The sequence below is a fragment of the Anas platyrhynchos genome, chromosome 2 (assembly GCF_047663525.1).
Source record: "Anas platyrhynchos isolate ZD024472 breed Pekin duck chromosome 2, IASCAAS_PekinDuck_T2T, whole genome shotgun sequence".
Classification (NCBI taxonomy): Eukaryota; Metazoa; Chordata; class Aves; order Anseriformes; family Anatidae; genus Anas; species Anas platyrhynchos.
This window is the reverse complement of record NC_092588.1, coordinates 104,497,378-104,517,781: the sequence shown is the minus strand read 5'-3', so window position 1 is coordinate 104,517,781 and position 20,404 is coordinate 104,497,378. Positions and strand designations below refer to the sequence as shown.

The window sequence follows — 20,404 nt, the reverse complement described above, 5'->3', positions numbered from 1 at the left end:
GCTCTTTACCCCAGGAAGGCTTCCTGAGTCCACACAAGTTTTCTTCTTGATTGAGCTACTGTTATTTCTATTGTCAGAATATATTTATGAAGCCATTTTACTATTCAACACCTATCTATATAAAAAAAAAATCTCCATTATAGACTAAGTACATTTATTAACAAACAAACAACATCCAACCTTTAAAGACTACCACAGGACAAAAAAAAACTATTGCATCCAAAACAGGTAACTTCTGATCTACTCATGTTTAACTGCCCTGTTTTGAAGTGTCTCTTAGTTATCAACATAATCATAGTAATTATGCATAGTTGCTCTTTAAGGTTGGTATGTAGTCATAGTTGCAATACACAACTGTGAAACCAACAGTATTAACAATACTAACTTACTGCATCTCTTCAATTCTGTCATTTCTTTATAAGCAACAGTTCAGCTTATCTTGATATAGTTTTAATTAATTGCAAAAAATTCAAAAAAAATGCAAAAAAATTTGCAATCTCCAATTGCAAAAAATCTGAAATACCATTCTTCTTCAGCACCTGCATTATTTGACCCTAGTTTTGACAATTTTGTACAAAGCATTAACTCCTGAAGAAACTCTTAGTAATCAGTGCAATTGATAATTCCTTAGAGATAACCAAACTCTTAACTTATTTTAGAGGAACTACTGAAGAAACCTTTATGCTTTTTGTTTTCTATAAAGGTATAAATTTAATTCACTTAATTTTAGCTGTGAAAACGAGTCTCATCAAGTAATAATTTGTACCTTTGTGCTCTATATGCAGTTCTATTTAATATTTTAGAAGTTACTTTTTATTTCTCATATTCCTCTTTTAAATTCCAGTCAATTTAGATTTTAAAATTCTCATTGCTGACTTAGTAAGATCCATGTAACAAACTGAAACAGCTGGTGAGACTACTGATCTGTTTTCTGTCTCAAGACTCGAGAAAGCTTCCGTTCCTGCTGGAAGAATAGCTCAAGTGCTCTTGAAGCCATTCCAGCCAAGCTAAAATTAGTGCTGTTTTGCTGTAGTATTTAGGATCAGAATGGGCTTCTTGAGGCAACATCCTGAACTGTCCCAATTTAATCAAAAGTTGTTTGTTATCAATTTGATGTCTATCTTTTCTCTTAATCTGACTTGGGAGAAAAAAAAAAAACACACACAAAAAATCATGTTTAGCTATTAACAGAATTTATGTCATTCACAAACCATCAGGGAAGAACTCTCAAGCCTAAAACCAATGTCTTAGTTGACCTACCTTCATTTTTGTCAGCATCCAACAAATTCTGAAACTCTGTATGAAATATTTCCAGGTGTTTTTCAATAAGTACTTGCTCACATTTCCGTGCTAATTCATCTTGTGTGCTCTCATGGAGATATACTTGAACTCTACGCTGTTCTTCAAGAAGGCGAGCTTCAGCCTACAGGAAAGAAAGACGGACATGAAACCTGTATGGAAGGCAAAGATCCAATATAGTAGAAAACAGATTTCTAGATTAATTTACTAAATAGACAACAAACAAAAAACGCCAAATCTCTCATGAATGCAGTACTATGGTACCTACCCTCACTGTAAGCATTATTTTTCTGAGAATTGCAATGTGATCCCTCCCACACTACACTATATACATATGGAATCAATGTCAATGTTGATGATAACATCATATACTGTTGAAAAGGTGGAGAATCACAATAAAATTGTCCTTCCCTTATGATTCTGATCAAGAAGTTTTCAGATGGGAATATGTTGTCAGACAAAGAGAAAGCCGCTGACATGCAATGCTTGCAGTTTCAGCATCATCAAGATCTCCAGCTACAGTGTGTGCCTGCGCAAAACTACAAGGCACAAAACTAGAATTTAACTCTACACCCATTATAAACTTATCTGAATGTTCTCATATACATTCTTAAACAGAAAAGCTTCTTAATCTACAATTACTTTAAACTGTATCAGTATTTGATTTAGCACATGAAATACTACATATGCATATCTTTCTGGAAAAACAAAATTAAGTGTCATTTGAGAAACACTACTTTATTCAAAAATGTAAAACTGAATGGTTTTTTATGTAACGATGACCTCTACTTTGTTAAAGTGTTAAAGATTCCCTTTATAAGCCATGTGTAAGAGTAATACGCTATTAGGGATAAGGTACATATGATTATTTAAATTAATGTCACCAAGACACTATTTATCCCCAATCAGAATTCAATGCACAGTGCTTCCATGGGAAAGTCAAGTGTACTAATAACAGATTACTTTTCCTAGCTTATACTTCCAACAGATGACTTAAGATGCTCTTACTGCCAGAATGACACGTGACTGATTGACAACTTGCAACTTTTCACATCAGTCTTATTAATTTTCATAGCAGAAAATAATTGTATCAGTACATGAGTAATAATTATGGAGAGTACTATTCTGTTCCAGGCATTTAAGTGGCATGAATGATTAACACCCATTCAGAAAAAAAAATAAGACAAATATTGTAAGACAGTTTCGTGCAAGTCAAAAAATATGTTAAGAACTCCTGACACAGTAAGAAAAACTGAAGAACAAACCTATCTGAATTTTAAATAAATAAATAGTTGCAGTAGACCACATAGACCAGATAAATCAGTCAAGACAATTTATTCCAGTAAATAAACTTTTAGCTTCAGTAATTCCGCTTTCTGGGAGGTCAAATTAGTTTTTTGTGTTTTTTTTGTTTGTTTGTTTGTTTTTTTGTTGTTTTTTTTTTTTTTTTTTATCATTTTGCAAGCTTCTACCATTTTTGCTAGCTCCAGTTAAAATGCTCCAATGACACTTACTGCAGTCTTCTTGAGTTTCACCAGTTAAATCCCAAATCAGTTTAAAGAAGACACTAAGACAGACAAAATGTCTTATACATAACATACAATATACAATACACACACACACACCATATATTAGTATACAACTGATCAGACTTGCAAGGCTACATGCTTCCTTGGTTAAGGATTCCCTTACCTTCCAATAGCTTTCTATACATTTTCAGCATCAACTAAAAAGCAAATATTAAGCTTCAAGCAAAGCAAGTTGCTCTTCTGTGCACTTTTCAAGTTTTTAAGATCACATGAGATACTACTAAGTTTTTTGTACTTGCCACTAATCCCTAGTTCTTGAAATAGTAATGACCTTCAGACAGCTTTTTACTGTCCTGTACTAAGGAATCCTGGCTGAGCCATTCATTCATGTTATGAATGACTAAAATTCCCTTACTGTTTTTTTGTTTTGTTTTTTTTTAATCGACACCCATAAGTCAGAAAATAAGAGATTGTTAGAGAATGAAAGTAGAGACAAATTGAAAGAGAAGTGTCAAAAATAATGAATTCAACATCAACAAATGTAAATATAGAAATGCCTGAGAACAACTGATGCCAGGCAACTCTCCCAATGCACTGAAAATGGGACTTGTTATGTTGTGTTATAATCATATGTTTCTTCTGTGGCAAAGAGCTGCACAAAGATATTACAACAAGAGACTGTTACATGTACCTGCACACTGCATATTCAAAAAGCTGTTTTTTAATTAAAGAAAAAAGATAAATTCAGAAAGCAATAAAATGTACTAAATATATATATACATACATTTTTCAAATTCACTAAGACTGACCCAATAACCAGGCAGGAAATACAATTTGTTTATCCAGGTTGCTCTTAATCACCCTGTTTGGGAGTGATTAAGAAACCAAACCAGAGTGACCAAGAAGAGACCAAGGATTCAAACCTTGCTTCTGTTTATCAGAATGACTACGTAGAGTTCACTAAATGAAAATATTCTGAAAGAACGAATGCTGATTAATGATCTACTTCCTCTGTGGAGGCCAACTTGCTCAGGAAGAGATTTCAGTAATGTGCTAACACACAAAGTTCCTGGTACAGGAATAACAAACTTGGAGATCTAAAGCAAAATGATTATTCTGGTTTCAAATCCTCAAGTCTAACAGAAACCTGTATTTATTTCAACTTCCTTTTCTGTTTTGCCAGTTAATAAGGTTTCAAATTTTTGTTTTACTTAACAGAAATCACTAAGGAGGCAAACTTCAGACCAGACAAATAAGTAAAACATAGAAGCATATCACCTTAGGGAAAAGAGATGAATTGTTTTGCTTCTGTAAAGTAATTGTCATTTAAGAAACTGGTAACAAAAGTCAAAAACATAGTATTACTTTACCTCTAACAAGAAAATAACCAAAGTCATTTAATAACCTACCTTCTTCATATACTCTGTGACTGGGTTCTGTTGCAAAAATTCAGTACTTTCTCGTGTATAAAATCTCTCTGTGTCAGCAAGAAACTGTGATTCAAATGATTCTTTATAGACTGTTAGTGTAGGTCCTTTTGCAAATGCATCATCTTCATTCAGTCCCAGCTCCACTACAAAAAAAAGAGCAAATATTACTAAAATTGTCTTTTATTAAATGGCCCATTGCAAGTAAACAGGTAGTCTCCTTCTAAGAGACATGAATATAATCAACTGGGACAGTATAAGCATCACTTTTTTTTTTTTTTTTAAGTAGTATATATTTATAGTATTTAAAAACAGCACAAGGACATGAGAAACTCCACTCTCAAAATATAGTTAAAATCCCCCCTTCCGTATTTTCCCTCTTAAGAGTTACACATTATATGCATACTTATTTTTAGTTATGAAACTGGTCATTAATCCGCATGGCAAAATTCTCAACTTCATGCAAATGGGAAAAAAATAATCCCACTCAGCTCTGTAAACTGTTACACTTTCACCCTTCCGTTTTTTCTCTAAAACTGATTATATGCAAACAACATTATCATTTTTGCTTTCAAACTTTACAAATATTTTATTATTAACTGTAAATATGCATTCAGTGTCTCTACATACATGAAGTTAAACTTCATATTACTGTACTTATTTTACTCTAAAATGATATTAACTGAACATCCAAGGAGAATAGACAGGAGTCTACTTCTGAGTCCTGATAGGGGATTATCACCACTATTTTTAAAAAAGAAAATAATTAAACCTTAAAGATATTTTATTTACCATAAGATTGTACAACTCCACTGATCAGCCTGGTATTGATAGTTTCACCATTTCTTTCCTTTTCAATCAGTTTCAACACAGCATTTGTTACCTTAGAAAACAAGGATTAAAAGCAAGTCAAATACAGAAAAAACTGCTGGTAGGTCCAGAAGGGTATTTAATCAGGAATGTATTCTTATGTTAAAAAGCAGTCAAGATCCTTGAGAACAAAATTTAAGGATACCTGAATATATAAAATTTCTACAGACATCACTGAGGGTATGCTACACCTGTAAATTCTACAGTACAATTACAGTACAATTAGTGGTGAGCTGTAAGAGGGTATGAATGTGCTTAGGCTTTTTTTTTGTTCCCTTTTATTTACTTCAAATGTTCGTTTTTTGTTCTTTTTTTAAAAATTCAAAAAGCACCTAAATCAAACTTCTGTTTGCTTTATACCTGAAATATAAGAAAACATCGCAATAAGAGTTAACTAATGACCTGTTCTTTAAAAGAAAGCTATTGTTCATGCTGATGGATAACATGGTATAACTACTGCACCTTTATACTGAAATATAACTAATGCTTTCATAATACAGCATATCTTTTCATCATAAAGTACTAATAAATAAGAGTGAAATATACACAAACACAGTATTTCATTGTGATAGACTCATCTTGTTTTATATTGTACTGATTCACAAATTTAAAATATATGGTTGACTTGAATCTCCCAGGCATCAGAGTAAGTTAAAAGATCCGTAGTAACATGAGATCAAAATCTGGATCAAAATCTCAGATTTGTCACTATCTGTTCTCACAAAATCCTGACTTTCTCAAACATTAAGATATCAGTATGTACTCCTGCCTGTCCTGCAAACATTAGGAGTTGTTACTTAATTTACGGCTAGCTTCATTAAAGAATGCCAAGGATCCTCTAAGCAAAGAAATAATGAAACAGTGTTGATATCAAAGTTCAACTACTAAAAATAAATAAATGAAATTGAGGCAAGGTTAATTCCCTCAAAATATTTTATCTTAACATCACAAAAAAGGAGCAGAAATCTGTTTTGTTTTCTGGGACTTTTTTATGCCCCTAGTTCTCCTTGGAGCAGTCACTAAGAATATATAAAATTAACTATCTAAAATAATGCTATAGTTACACAGTCTGTACACACACATATGTATATAAATATACCTGCTTATTTAATGGCCTGAATAAGCAGTCCCTCCAGGTCACCAAGGCAAGCTAGAGGAAGGGAGGTGAAAGATAGAGTTAAAGAAAAGTACTTGTACACACACAGAGTGTAATTCTTTAAGGAAAATTGATACACTAAGTAATCAGAACTTATTTTTACAATTATGTTCTGGCACACAAATTTCTCATGCAATAAAACTGTTTCACAGTAAAATTACCTTTTGCTTTATTGCTAGTCCTACTTAAGGTAGAGTTACCTAAGGTGTCCCCTTTTCTGACAGTGATCCACTGCCAGCTCTGAAAAACAACAAATCTCGCATATTACTTTGACATTATACTGCTTTTTCTGTTAATGATTTTCAGGCTGGCACAATCCCTTAGACTAGTGAAAGGCAGAACAGTGGAGAGGGAGCTAAGTAAGAATATCAACTGTTTTTCTATCCTACATAAAGTTATTTTAGTGAAGCAGTAAAACAACGCATCTTTCCTAATGCACCACCAGCAAGGACAATACTTATCCATTATAAAAAAATATACTTTCAGCAGAAAATCTGCACCTTGGATAACCGTGTTCTTCTCTTGTCATATTTGAAAAAAAGTTTAAAAAAATCAAGATCACATATCAATCTTCCAGACTGATATTACAAACCAAATGTTGTCTGAATCTTGACAGTTTGAATGCTAAAAGATTTGTAGAGATACACTGAAGTTAACAGAAAAAGGCAATTCACTTCCTGGTCTTGTATTTGAAACACTTGACTGAATTTAAAGTAGAAAGAGAAGGCTATGTAGATACATAAAGATAATAGTACAAGCAGCAAATATCAAGGGACAGCTCTTGTCAGATTGATACTGGTAGTTCCAATAGGTACCAGGTGGATTATACATCCTCAGGTTTAGACCCATCAAACTTTTACAATAGAGTGGTGTGAGGAATAAGGAAAGAGGTGCAATTTCTTTCAACAAATTCTATGATGCCCAGTTCAAAACTTCTGTAAACATCCTACAAATAGCAAGTTTCAAGAAGTTATTTGTAGGATGAGAGTGCAAATAAGACAGGCGAAATGGACAAATCACTCACTTCAAAAGGCTACCTACCGAATATATTTCATATATTCCTTTACGACCTTCATCGCACTCACGACGAACCCAATGTCGATTGAGGTAGGCACATATCCCATTCAGTACTTTGCTTGAAAACCTATAATCTTCCCACTGTTGAGTATAGAATTTCAGCACACTCTCATCCATCAAATCTTCACCATCCTAAAAAAAAAAACAAACAGAAGTTTGCTTGTTTTACTACTACAATACTACTAAAAATTAGTAGTGTTTTTAATAAAAAGTAGTATTTAAGGTAAAAAGACATAAGTGTATACAATAAATGTATGCCAAGAAATATATTTATAGGAAACATAGGGCTAATACTTTTACAATAAAAAAAGTAAAACCAAAACAATAATCAAACAAAAACCACTAAAATATTAAAAGGAAAGCATAGACAAAGACACTTTCCTCTGAAAGAGAGAGATGGTTCTATATTAGAAACAGACAGCTACACTGATGAGTGTGCTAGGGAGACGGACAAGTACTATGTAGAAATTCAGGTATCTTTCCAAATTGGACCAGTACACTTTGAATTGACATGGAAATAAAACAGGAATGCATTCTGGATAAAACCCTGAGACACCTTCATGCAGCCATGTAAATTAATTACAAGGTAGACTTCAAGACTAAGAATTGTTTTACTGTTGCTCAAAACTAAAATCCTAAAAATCAAAAGCATGGTTCCTTAATGCTTTTCCAAAAACAGATAGGAAAATTTTCTCTTACAATGTAGCCCATTGCTCTATTAGTAATAAATCAATTATAATAAATTAAGGTCTACCATCAGGCATTTTCAACAATACAGACAACCATTTTTTCAGCACTACTAATATGCTGGTTAACAGGTTAGAAAGTCTGGCTATACTTGTTCAAGTTACAGGACAATTTAAGACGACATATAATGTTACTTTTATAACACATGCACACACACCCCTTTGGCAGGAAAAGTGGGAAAAAAAGCTTATGTCGAGGTAAAGCCTACAATACCTTCTAATGTTTAATGGAATGCTTGAGATGAAAGCAGATTTCAAGATCATCCAATTTACTTCCAACGACTGCACACAGTTTTGTTGGTACAAGTTTTTCCTCAAGTCAGCCCATATTATTATAAACACCAATTGATCTAACATTCCATCTTACCTTAAGAAGATTTGTCAAGTAGTTCTTCAGAAATTCTTTTAGGCGTTTGTACAACTCCAAACCCACAAACTGAGCACCTCCAGGTGTTTGGCCCTTTTTTGATTTAGAAGGAGGTACTCCAGCTCCACGTGCTTGATTAGACTGGTGTACACTAGTACAGTAGTTATAAACGTGACTGACAAGGAAGTTAAGGATGTATGTGTGAGCACAGGACATTAAGAATACAATAAAAAAAAAATCAAGTCAATTTAAAGAAACTACTTTTATATTACTGTAAATGACTTCACCATATATTACATTAACTCACATAAAATCAAAACTAAGAAAAATAATTTTAAGCAGAACTGTCTGGAGCAGAAGTGTGCACTGTGGACTGCACTGCAAATACTGATATAAACATTAAATATACCTAACAAGACCACCAACAGAATGAAGTAATGGAATTCTCTGAGAAGGTTGTTTTTAAGGTTTGAATTGAATTTATCTGATTCATTATAATGGCTTTCTAAAAATACATAAGCTTTCATATGAACAGGAAGAAATTTCAACACTTTCCTCAACATAAAGAGAACTTTGTGATGAGATTCACCAAAACCCAATTTACAGCTAGAAGCGTAACTGAACTATCTGCTTGCAATATTTTTTCCTCTAATATCAGTACAACCTGGAAGACTTATTGTATCTGTTAGCATGATATTTCAAGAGACCATTCTGTTTTCTGGAAGAAAAAACAACAACGAAAACAAACATTCAAATACTCATAATTCTTCCAAAGTTGTAAGTGGAAGTCACATTGCTTGAAACACTTCATGTAAGAAAGCATCCTAAAAGAAACTGCACTCCACAAACAAAGAAAAAAGCTAGGTCAGTAACAATGAATGCAACTGGACATTGATGATGTAACAACAAAAGTTACTGTGATTACTCACTCAACAAACAATTTGTCAACAAGAAGAAAGGTACCGAGCAGTGATGCTTCTACTGATAGTCTAAGATCAGGCTTTTGAGTCACATATCTCGTTAGAGCAATGTTGTAGTAAGTGATCTAAAAGGTCTAATTAGGCTGTAACTTATGTTTTAACTAATGGGTCAAGCTTTAACCACTAGACAGGCTTTGCCCATGGTATGCCGCACATTAGGAAATCAGTATATTGCCGAGATTTGGCTTTTTCGTTCCCTTCTGAAAGACCAGCACAATAAAATGAAAGAAATCACTGTGATTAAATACCAAGGGCATTAGAAACACAATCCATTACAGTCATTTTAACAGACTTGCTGCTGGTATTTAAACAGTAAAGCTCAAGCAGAAAAACTTCTGAAAAATACTCAGTTACCTCCTTTGCAATTTAAGAAATATTTCACAAACAATCTTAAACTGGGTTTTCAGCTTCAGTGTACTCTACACCACAAGGAAAGAGACTTGTGTTTTGTTGTTGTTGTTGTTTTTGATGAATTTCCAAGGAAAAGTCTATTTCAATCCTACATGTATACTCACATGCTTGCTTAGAAAGTCATCTTATTCCGCCCAAAACTATAATGCTCTTTGCCAAAAGTTAACCATTTTGGAAAATGTATATTATAACCTCAGTCGTTACCTGTTACCTCTTCTAGGTGCCAAGTAATGATAGCAAACAGTCTGAAACCTTTATTTGCGCTTAGTAACTGAAGCTTTATCAGCTTCCTAATCTCTTATCAGCCACTTACTACCTGAACGTTATCGATTTCTTTCAGCTCCTAGCTACTTGTTTGTTCAACTTTCCTGGCACTGTCACTACTTTTATCATTTAGACTTCGATTTCAGAATTCCCCATTTAAGTGAGCAATGTTATACAGTACAACAAATTTTCTCTGGGTACAAAACTTTTCCCTCCCACAAAGAAGAAAAAAAAGCAGGGCTTATCTCACAGTTTAACTTTAAAATATTTAACCTAAGGTGCTCTGGATTGTGTATGTCCCTCCATAATGATGCAAGGAATTTAGATTTTTCATTTATAAATACTGAGCTTAGAGTTTTGCCTCCTCCTTCTCATAGCTCTCCTAACCCAAGTGGCTTTGATCAAGCCTAAAAATACAAGGAGCCCAGATGGTGAGTAATTCATACATTTTTTGTGAATACAGCCTGATGATAATAATACTCTTTCTGCTCTTCTCCAACAATCATCCCAACAAGACATAAGCCTTTTTTCAGCCCTATACATTTTACTGTTAAATCCAGGACTTCCTGTAAAGTAAACGCTGAGAAAGATTTTGCAATCTTTTGTCCATTCCTTACAGTAATCATCTCAGAGATGAAGTAAAAATACACCAGGAGTAGCCACCTTTACTTGTAGTTCCAGCTTCAGTCTCACTAGCCAAAGTGTCCAAGATGGCACTTTCCAAATACTCTATTTTAGTTGTTCTGTGCAAGTCAAAGTGAAGTCATAGTTTGCCTGTGCAGAAGGCAGTTTGTTAAGTGCAAACAACTCTTAGACATATTATGCATAAAAGAACACTCTCTTAGGCTTTGTTTACAATCTGCATCTCCGTCTGGTAAAGCCAGCCACTGACAGAAAGACTGACATATGCAAAACAAAATCAGAGATGTGCTGCCTGCAGCAAAGTACACACCAGTCCATCTGAGAATCACAAGAAGAAAGGTATAAAAATATTTCTTGGTTGCAGAAAGCAAAGTAATCCCCTTCAACTGCCTTGTACTTTGGAAGTCAAGTATATACCAAATGTCTATTACGAAACATTTCTGTGGATGTTTGCACAGTTCTGCATAGTGATTCATGTATTACGACAATCAGAGAAATTAATTTATCAATAGTTTACACTACAGCGAAGTTGCATTGCGCCCAAAGCTTCTGACTTCTAAACTTCAAGCTTGGTTCAGCAAGCAGACAAACCATCTGAAGGATTAGATGAATCTTTATGTCATCTTTATAGTGAAAGAGGAATTAGATTTATCTAAATTAAGGTTTGAGGTAGGAGACGAAAAGCAAGTTTGTAAATTTATTCAGTATTGTGTAAGTTGAGCTGAAAAATCTTTCAAAATTTTATTCTTCTCTAAAACGTGATTCAAGAAGCATCCAAAGACTAAAATTAATTTTACCATCTTTGTCTTCAATACAATTTATACTGCTTTTAAAACAACCTTTACTCAGTTTCTGAAGCCGAGCAGCTACCATTTCATATTGAATTCATGGCTTTGTACAACATACCTACTGAAGGAAACAATCTTGACAAACAAAATGCACCTGGAAGGCTTAATATCCATCCTTGCCACCTACTTTTCTAGTAGGACAGGAGTTCATGCAGCCAGTCAGTGCAGATTTGAGGAAGTGACTGCCATGACAACTAACCATTTTTCCTTTTCCCAGATCATATGCTGATATGTTCTAAATTTCTGTGTCAGCACAGGGGAAATGAAACAGTCTCTCAGTAGTACTGAATAAACTTTTTGAACAAGTACACCATGAAAACAGTAAGCTTGAGAGTGCTATGGTCACCTCTGAACTAACCCCTTCTCCAGAAAAGTACCAAAATACTTCATGAGGCATTTTTTCCTCAAGGAGCAAGTGCAGACAAAATATGAAAGACAAGTATCAATTTTGTAATTCAATACAACAGGAAAACACTCAGACTTTACACCAATGGATGTGAATTACTTAGTTTCATGAGTTTCTAATTTTAAACATATAAAGAAAGCTGTGCTTCTGAGGTAATAACTGATTCCCCTTTCAGTAGCACAGCTGGGTCCCCACAGTTCTCCCATATTGCTATGAAAATAGCATAGTTGGAGTACAGATATGTAAAAATAAAAGGAAGTGAAAGGGAAGCAGAAATAATATAATTTAGCACAAAGCTACATTATTGATGGCAGAGAAATTACCACAAAGCTTTTACAACAAGAAGACAAATCCAAACTACCTTCTAACCAGAGTTTTTGTTATTGATTTCAGTCTCTTTATAATAAAGATAAAGCATAAATTTGCTATTTTACATATCTAAATCAGTAATTAACTCTATGCCAAATGCCATCACCCTAAGAGCAGGTTGAAACAAACAGGTTCAGATTAGTTATACTTTGGTATAATTAAGAAAAATGCAAATTTTTGACAACAGTAATGCAAGAACAACATATAGAAAGTTATTGAAAACATTAACAACAACAAAATGCTAGGAAAACCTATGGTAATTTTGTATTCTTGTAAAACCACTTCCAATAAAACAGTACAGCTTACCATTTTCAATAGAGAACTGCTTTACGCATTTTCTTCAGACAGATTAAAGTCATTTCAATTCACGTGTCCAGATTACATTGGGTGAATTTCACAAAACCATTTCGTGCATAAATAAAAATTATGAGAGAAGTATACATGTCTATATGACTTTAACAACCTCATCAAACAAACAGATTAATGACATTTTGCACAGGTTTTTAAAATGATGAAGCTGCCAAGATCAAACCACTTTTCAGAACAAGTGCTTTAAACCTGAAATTCATCTTTCTGAGGAGTAGCAATGAGAAGGAAAAAAAAAAAAACACACACACAAAAAAAACAAAAAACAAATGACCAAAAAATAAAACCACAAGCCTTAATTCTTTTCAGGAAGGTATCAGCAAGAGCCCATTTTTAAGTCAATTCAGTTAGGAAAGGTTACAGATACTCCACAAAGCAGTTCAAAGAAAGGCCAAACAAAAAACACCCCGGCTCCAGCCCCACACATTCTCCGAGTTTCAATACAATTTATTCTATGATCAATTACACATTTAAGTCTTTATATGACATACTACTGCTTTGTTAAGCCATGCATGCTGCTATAAGAATCCATGCATAATGAAATTCACATACATTTATGAAAGTCTGAGATCTGAGAAACTTCCAGCAAAAACCATCTAAAGACTAATAGACAACTTCTGGTTTTATGCCATGCAGATGGAAACAAGAAAAATCGCAAAGAAGTGCTGAGTTAAAAGGAAAACACAGATTTTCAAACTCAAATACATACACAAAGCGTACAGTCTTTATGTCAATGTGTAAGAACCACAATAATTGAGGTAAAGTTTAAAGTTCTGTGCATTGACAGAAGTTGATTCTGTACAGAATATTCTTTGTTACTACAAGCAAGTAGAACAGGACATGATCAGCATAGAGATGAAAATAAAGAAGGAACTGATCACACTAAAATATATTCTGCACTTCAAAACAAAGCAGCAATTGTTATAAGTATACACAAGACTGTACCATTATACCTACATCTCTGCATAACCATATGTACCCTTCAAAAAGTGTAAACAAAATCATTTACTTCTACCACAAGTGCATTTACTTCTACCTTCACATTCCAAATAAGCTCTAACTTGCACACAAGAAATGCTAAGAAATATCATATTGAATGTAAACAGGATTACTACTAGCACAGTGGAGGCTCCTTTGATGTATACAGAGTGACCTCAATTTGCCGTTAACGTGAACGGATAGCTTAGAATCTCAAAAGAAAGCGGAACTGTTTCTGAGGTTTAAAAACTGCATACTCTAGCATCCCAGTATATTCTTCTGTACAGAAAGAATAAGGGACATTAAGAAAAAAAAAAAAACACAAGATATTGTACTGCCCAGTAACAGCAGATTCATGGGATCAGTAAATGAAAGATTCTTACAGTTTTTAAGTACTTCTGCTTATTAAAAGTCTTAACTAAAGAATCTTACAAGAATTTTAGTAAAATTTCAGTAAATGCCATTAGGACAAGGTCTGCAAAAGAAGCAATAACTTCATGATTCTCCTTGGGGAAAATGTTCTACTGGTGCTGAATCTATCCACAGGCAAACACATGTTTCATGGATTTATATATTTTATTTTATGAACAGGGAGATTATCCTGAGTCATCTGGCGTTTTTAGAATGTAAATATACTACAACGTATATAATAATGTTTTTCCCTTATTGCATGCTAAAATCTGAGACAAAACCACGATAACCTTTTCTGATGTACAATTACATGATGCAATGGATAATCAAGAACTACCACTTCATTAAAGCAAGTTTAAAAAGTTGAATCACAGTAAGCAAATTTAGAAACAAGGGACAAATGTTCATAAAATGATGAAATTAGACAGAAAAGCCTAATCTTTATTTATCCTTACTTTAAAATACTTAATATAACTATTTTCAAAAATTATTGCCAAGTTGTTAATAAAGGGACAATAATATAATAAAGTTGATTTGGACACTGCAGATGCACTTTTCAGTAAAACAATCAAACCTTCCATAGTACTTGTCCTAGTACTTAATTACCAATTAAAACATTTTAAGCTCTCTCTCTACTTCACGTAGACTGAGATCTTATTCACAGTAAATTAATGATGCCTAGAATCCTTAAACAGTTCTTCTCCCCAGCTGAACATATTCCTTAAACATTACAACTGAACAAAACGGTTCCTCTGTTCAACAGGTACAAAATAATTGCACTGCCTAAAAAAGAATCTATAAACGCTTCCCAGATTATGTTTTGTAAAGTAAGACAGTAAGAGCATCAGTTTAAGAGAAAAAAAAAATCTTGAGTTTTCAAATAAGTACACAGGTATGAAATAACGGTGAACCACTGAGCTTTCCATTCATCAATCATACCTGTAAATTGAAAACTTCTTTAGGAAGAGTAACTTCAATAAGTTATTCAGCTTTCTGGGTAAGCCACTGTGAAAATTCATGCTAGTTCAATACAGTGCAGTAAAGTTTTCTGATGGTCTAATACCTGGTCTGAGTATCTGTTTAGGATATATAAAAGAGGGTAAGTTACAAAATCCTTTCATTCCCTCCACTGCAGAATTTAAATCTGAATGTGTGGAAATCCCAATTCATCTGAGGAAAATAAATCACAGACTTATCGAATAATTAGTTTAAAAAACTGTCAACAGCTTCTGTAAAAAAAATAATAGTAAAATGGAAGATGTACAAATATTTTACCATTGCCAGATGGGTGTTGGCAAGAGGTAGCCATGAAGATAAGTGACTTATTCAACTTGTTCTTATTTGTATACTCTTATTTGTTATAAGAGTCATTCTAGTAAGTAAACAAAGTAATAGGTGTTCCATCAAGAATTCAGAAGCTCACGACTTGCTTTGCAAGGATGGTGCTTTCTTGGACAGACCCACTGCCAGTTGCATCAAAAATAGATCAAATGACATGGAGCAATAGTCTGCATACATTGGTAATACTACTCCCTGACTTATTGCAACAAGTGGGGTTCCTCTTTCGTTGTTTTTGTTGCAGAACGGTGGCTTGAGCTCATTTTCCCTTTGTATAAGGGAGACAGAACAACTTATCAGTAAACTACCCTCTCATGTGTAGTGACATGAAAATTTTCATGTGCAGTGATATCAAAATTTGCTTCTTTTCTCCACTGTTCCACAAACTTCATCACTGTTACAGAACTGACTTTTACAACCTAGTCCTTTTCCCAACAGCCTCCAAACTAATTACCACTAAAGGAAAAAAAAGGAGGGAAAACAACAAGTACCATTCTAAAATAATTTTGTTTCTGTAAGGAAGTTCTCAACAGGAAACAAAGAACATATATCAGAAAGTAATTACAGTACAATCCATCATAACTGTGCAAAGAGCGGTAAATAAAAATATCACACCTTCTCTAAAGGACTGCTCTTCTAGTTAGGTGCTTTGACATAGCTGGTAGGACAAAAATGAATCAGAAGAGTATGTACTGCACTAAAAAAAAAAAAAAACACATTTGGTAATGGTCTCATTTGACAAAAAAAAAAAAAAAAAAAAAGCACATCCTGAAATAAGAAGCACAAAGGAATCTAAAAGATAGAGATTGAAGTCTTTAGAACTACCATTCAGAAACAAGATTTCTTGGTTCACCTCTTCAGTATTCTGTGATCTAGAAAACACCCAGAATAATCAACCTTTTAATTCTCCTGCTAGAAGAAAGCATATAAAAATTTAAATATCAGCTCTGACCTACACTCAGAGATTGAATCCACTGTCTCACAAAAGGACTCTCTGGATAAAGAGAATGAGTAGAGATAGGATGGAAAGTCCAACCTGTCTGAACTGCTTAATTCTTCCTCTACTTTCTAAAAATTCATTTTAACAAAGCACAACAAGAACTTCCACACCTCCAATCAATGCTGGCTAAAAGTTCAATACCAGATACAGAAGCAAAGGCAGCTGCACACAACAAAAAAGGATGAGGAAATGACTGAACTGTCCACTCCACAAGATTTCCAAACTGGTGTCACATTCAGCCTTCTCAGCAGTAAGGCTGATTTTCAGACCTTACACTCAGCTGAAACTCATCTGTTTTGCTTTCCAAACCCAGCTATTCAGAGCCTCTTGAAAAGTCTGTCAATCTACTAGACTCATTGTATGTTGTGATGACTGATCAGATGTTTCCAATACTGCATCTAAAAGGGGATAAATCATCTTTCAAGCACAACTTTTGAATATTTGCACTTGATATAGGATGTAAAGTGCATTATCTTCTTGATAATTGATTCAGAACTCCTAGCCTAACCAGCGTCAAATATTCTGAGGTACCAGACTATTAAATTAACCCACAAATAAATATAAAAGTCAACTACCTAAATTATTCACCAAATGAATTCACTTATGGAAGAAACACAATCCATCTAAATTTCAGGCTCAACAAATCACTTGAAGCAGCAAGAAGCAAATGAGTAGTTAATATACAAGATAGCCCTTTCACAGCTTCATCCAATGAGTATTTGAGAACATCTGATGGAGAGGGGAAAAAAAGTAGATGCTTCAAGAGTACTATTACACCAGGTATTTAGTCTTCAGCTGAACTGCTTGATAGAACACACACAGGAATATGTTAAAGACTCAGAAGAAAAAAAAAATCCCTCAGAGGTTCTAGTACATGTCAGATTTCTTGCAAACATTGAACTTCTGCAGATTTGTTTTGTTCAGTAAAGAACAACACTGGATCTAGCAACACAAGGCTTCAGTCATCTCAAGTCTCGGGTAGAGTTCTGACCCTAAACCAAATGTTATTTCATCTTCCTGCCTTTAACAAAAAAATCTAGACAAAATTGAGAGACTCCTCAGGGCGTTTTTTCTTCTTTGGAGCATGGATTCTGTAAGCATACACACCTGTTAGATTACACACCTGCTCTGAGATTATACATGCAGAAAACAAACTTTTCTGTCTCCTTAGATAGTCCAGAGAACCACAGGACTAATTGACTTATATTGCCTTGCATTTTTTTTTTTAAAAGTTGTCTCCTCACATAAGTTCACAAAAATAGACTAAAATTCGAGGCACAATTCCAAATAAGTGCCAATAACAATTTTAAGATTAATTTATGTATCAGAATAATAACTTTTATTAAAAATCTCCAAAAATTAAGAAAGCTATCAGAATTACTTCAAGTAAGGAAATGCATACAACCATTCAATTTCTTTTGTCATATGTCTACACACTTTGCTTTACCACAACCTTCTTAAACAGTACTTAACTCTACTGGGCAGTAGAAGGTTCTTAGAGTGAATACTGACCAACAGATGCAAAACAGAACAGGTGAGAGATTTCACCTTACTGTGGTTCTTTGTCATATCCAACTGCATGTCACTTTTTACACAAGGCACAAAAGCAGGATTTATCACTTTCCAAACAACGTCCTGAAGTTAAGCACTGAATATGTAATACAGGAAGAGGCACAAGCCTCTTTAAAAGCCAGTGATCGAAGATCACAGAATCATGGAATGGTTTGGATTGGAAGGCGGCCTTACAGACCATCTAAGTCCAACCCTCTGCCATGGGCAGGGATGCCCCCACCAGACCAGGCTGCCCAAGGCCCCATCCAGCCTGGCCTCAAACACTTACAGGGATGGGGCATCCACAGCTTCTCTGGGCAACCCGTGCCAGTGCCTCACCACCCTCAGAGTAGAGTTTCTTCCTTATATCTAATCTAAATCTATCCTCTTTTAGCTTAAAAACATTATTTCTTGTCCTATCATTACATTCCATAACAATGAATCCCTCTCCAGATTTCCTGTAGGCCCCGTTCAGGTACTAGAAATCCACAATAAGGTCTCCCCAGAGCCTTCTCTTCTCCAGGCTGAACAACCCCAACTTCCTCAGCCTGTCTTCATAGAAGAGGTGCTCCAGCCCTTTGACCACCTTCATCTGGACTCGCTTTAATACAACCATGTCCTTCTTGTGCTGGGGGCCCCAGAGCTGAACACGGTGCTCCAGATGGAAGGTCTCACAAGAGCAGAGTAGAGGTTGGGAGTTACCTTCAACTACTTGACCTCAATCCTGACACACTACCTGACAGAAACAAGTTTCCTGAAGCTTTCCAAGTAGTAGTTTGTTGCTGTGTTCATCCTTGTATGTGTAGCAATCTCCAGAATAAGAGATGCTGGAAAACTTCAATAGCTCTTGGATATGAATTAGCAATTCAAGAGAAATCCATTGTGTGCATCCTCACACCAGCTAGAAAAATCATAAAAACAACTCAGCTTAAAGAACTATTTTAAAGTTCACAAGAGAAAATATTTCAAGGTAACTGGACATTACAAGTAAGACCCCCCCCAAAAAAATGCCAAAATCTAACATATAAAGGAAAAAAAGATAATAAAAATGTAAATATCTGCTCTATCAAATAATCATAATAAAACCTGAAATTCAGAAGTATACATAATTAAGAGTTTTCCAGAACAATAAGTCTTTCTGCTTACTTGCAAGAAAGAATAAATAGAAAAGGCTGATGATTAAACAGGAAAGGCTGATATATTCTTAAACATCACTAAATCAACTACTTACGAAGCAATTTTTAAATTTAAAATGTAAAAAAAATATTTTTCATCTACCAACAATGAAAGAATGAAAGTACTAATTGGCTTAGATGCTAGGATACGTGTAGAGTTCCATGTATCTGGATTTTGCCATACTTTGTCTGGTGTAAACCTGTTGAATTCCAGCTCTTAGGTCATCCCATATCTGGTCAAGACCAATTTGTTTAAGTCCATGCGGGTTCTGACTCCTATTAGATGACATTTTGTATTTCCTGCGAAGTCTTCCAGTGCAGCAGCCTGAGATCTGGTTATTCCTCCATCAGAGTCACAAGCAAAGCAACATTATAAATTCAGTTGCAGTAACTCTAAAATATTCTTTATATGCAAACAGCAAGGCTTCCCAGGAAGAAAATCTGCAAAAGGAAAAAAAAGATGCATATATTACAAAACAGTCCAATCAAATTAATTAGTATTAGAGTAAAAAATGTAAAATTAGTGATCTCTTTGGTACATTTTCATTTACACATGAGATACCCATGATCCAGAACCAAAAGAATTTAATTTTGCAATTCAGCAATTCACTACAACATGCAACTGTTAGTATCCAGATCTGTACAAAGCTTATAGGTACCTCTGTCAGCACAGTTGACAATAAAAACCTAACACTAATAAAAAATGTAACAGAAATAATTGTTCCAAGAAGCAGACACTATCCTGCCATGAAGTGTTTCCTCCCTCCACTATTTGACACCAACTTACGGTTCTGTGATAACTCATGGTTTAACAACACCATGATACATATCCAAGATAACCACAAGGTATCTAATACCATTATTTTTCTTTTATCACTAAGCTCTTCTAGACTCGAGATTCTATCACAGATAATCTGAAAGTCCAAGGTATTTTGGGAGCAGAGAATTTTGTATTTGGTAGATACATGCTTACATTAATTTCTGTGTTAAGTAAAATAACATCACTTCCTTGAATGTCATGGTATGACCAAGAAAACATGCAGTCAATAATGGTCAGAAGAAAGAACAACTAATTGAATGCACAGAATAAAGATCCATTTTTACAAGTCTTTTGAATTTATTTGCAATTTTAATATGGCTCATCCTCTGTAGCAACCAAATTAAGAAGACTTCCTAGAGTGACAAAGGAGGTAA

General features: G+C 34.3%; 1 protein-coding gene across 1 annotated transcript in view; it reads right to left on the bottom strand.

Moving 5' to 3' along the window:
• Positions 1 to 20,404, bottom strand: part of CUL1 (cullin 1) — a 50,196-nt gene that overhangs the window by 16,611 nt on the left and 13,181 nt on the right. The window contains exons 2-8 of the mRNA XM_027451303.3: positions 19,361 to 19,651; positions 8,472 to 8,646; positions 7,323 to 7,490; positions 6,225 to 6,275; positions 5,048 to 5,138; positions 4,238 to 4,401; positions 1,261 to 1,423 (exon numbers count right to left, since the gene is read on the bottom strand). Coding sequence (XP_027307104.2) covers positions 1,261 to 1,423; positions 4,238 to 4,401; positions 5,048 to 5,138; positions 6,225 to 6,275; positions 7,323 to 7,490; positions 8,472 to 8,646; positions 19,361 to 19,500 — 952 coding nt within the window. The 5' untranslated portion in view covers positions 19,501 to 19,651. The remainder of the gene's footprint in view (positions 1 to 1,260; positions 1,424 to 4,237; positions 4,402 to 5,047; positions 5,139 to 6,224; positions 6,276 to 7,322; positions 7,491 to 8,471; positions 8,647 to 19,360; positions 19,652 to 20,404) is intronic.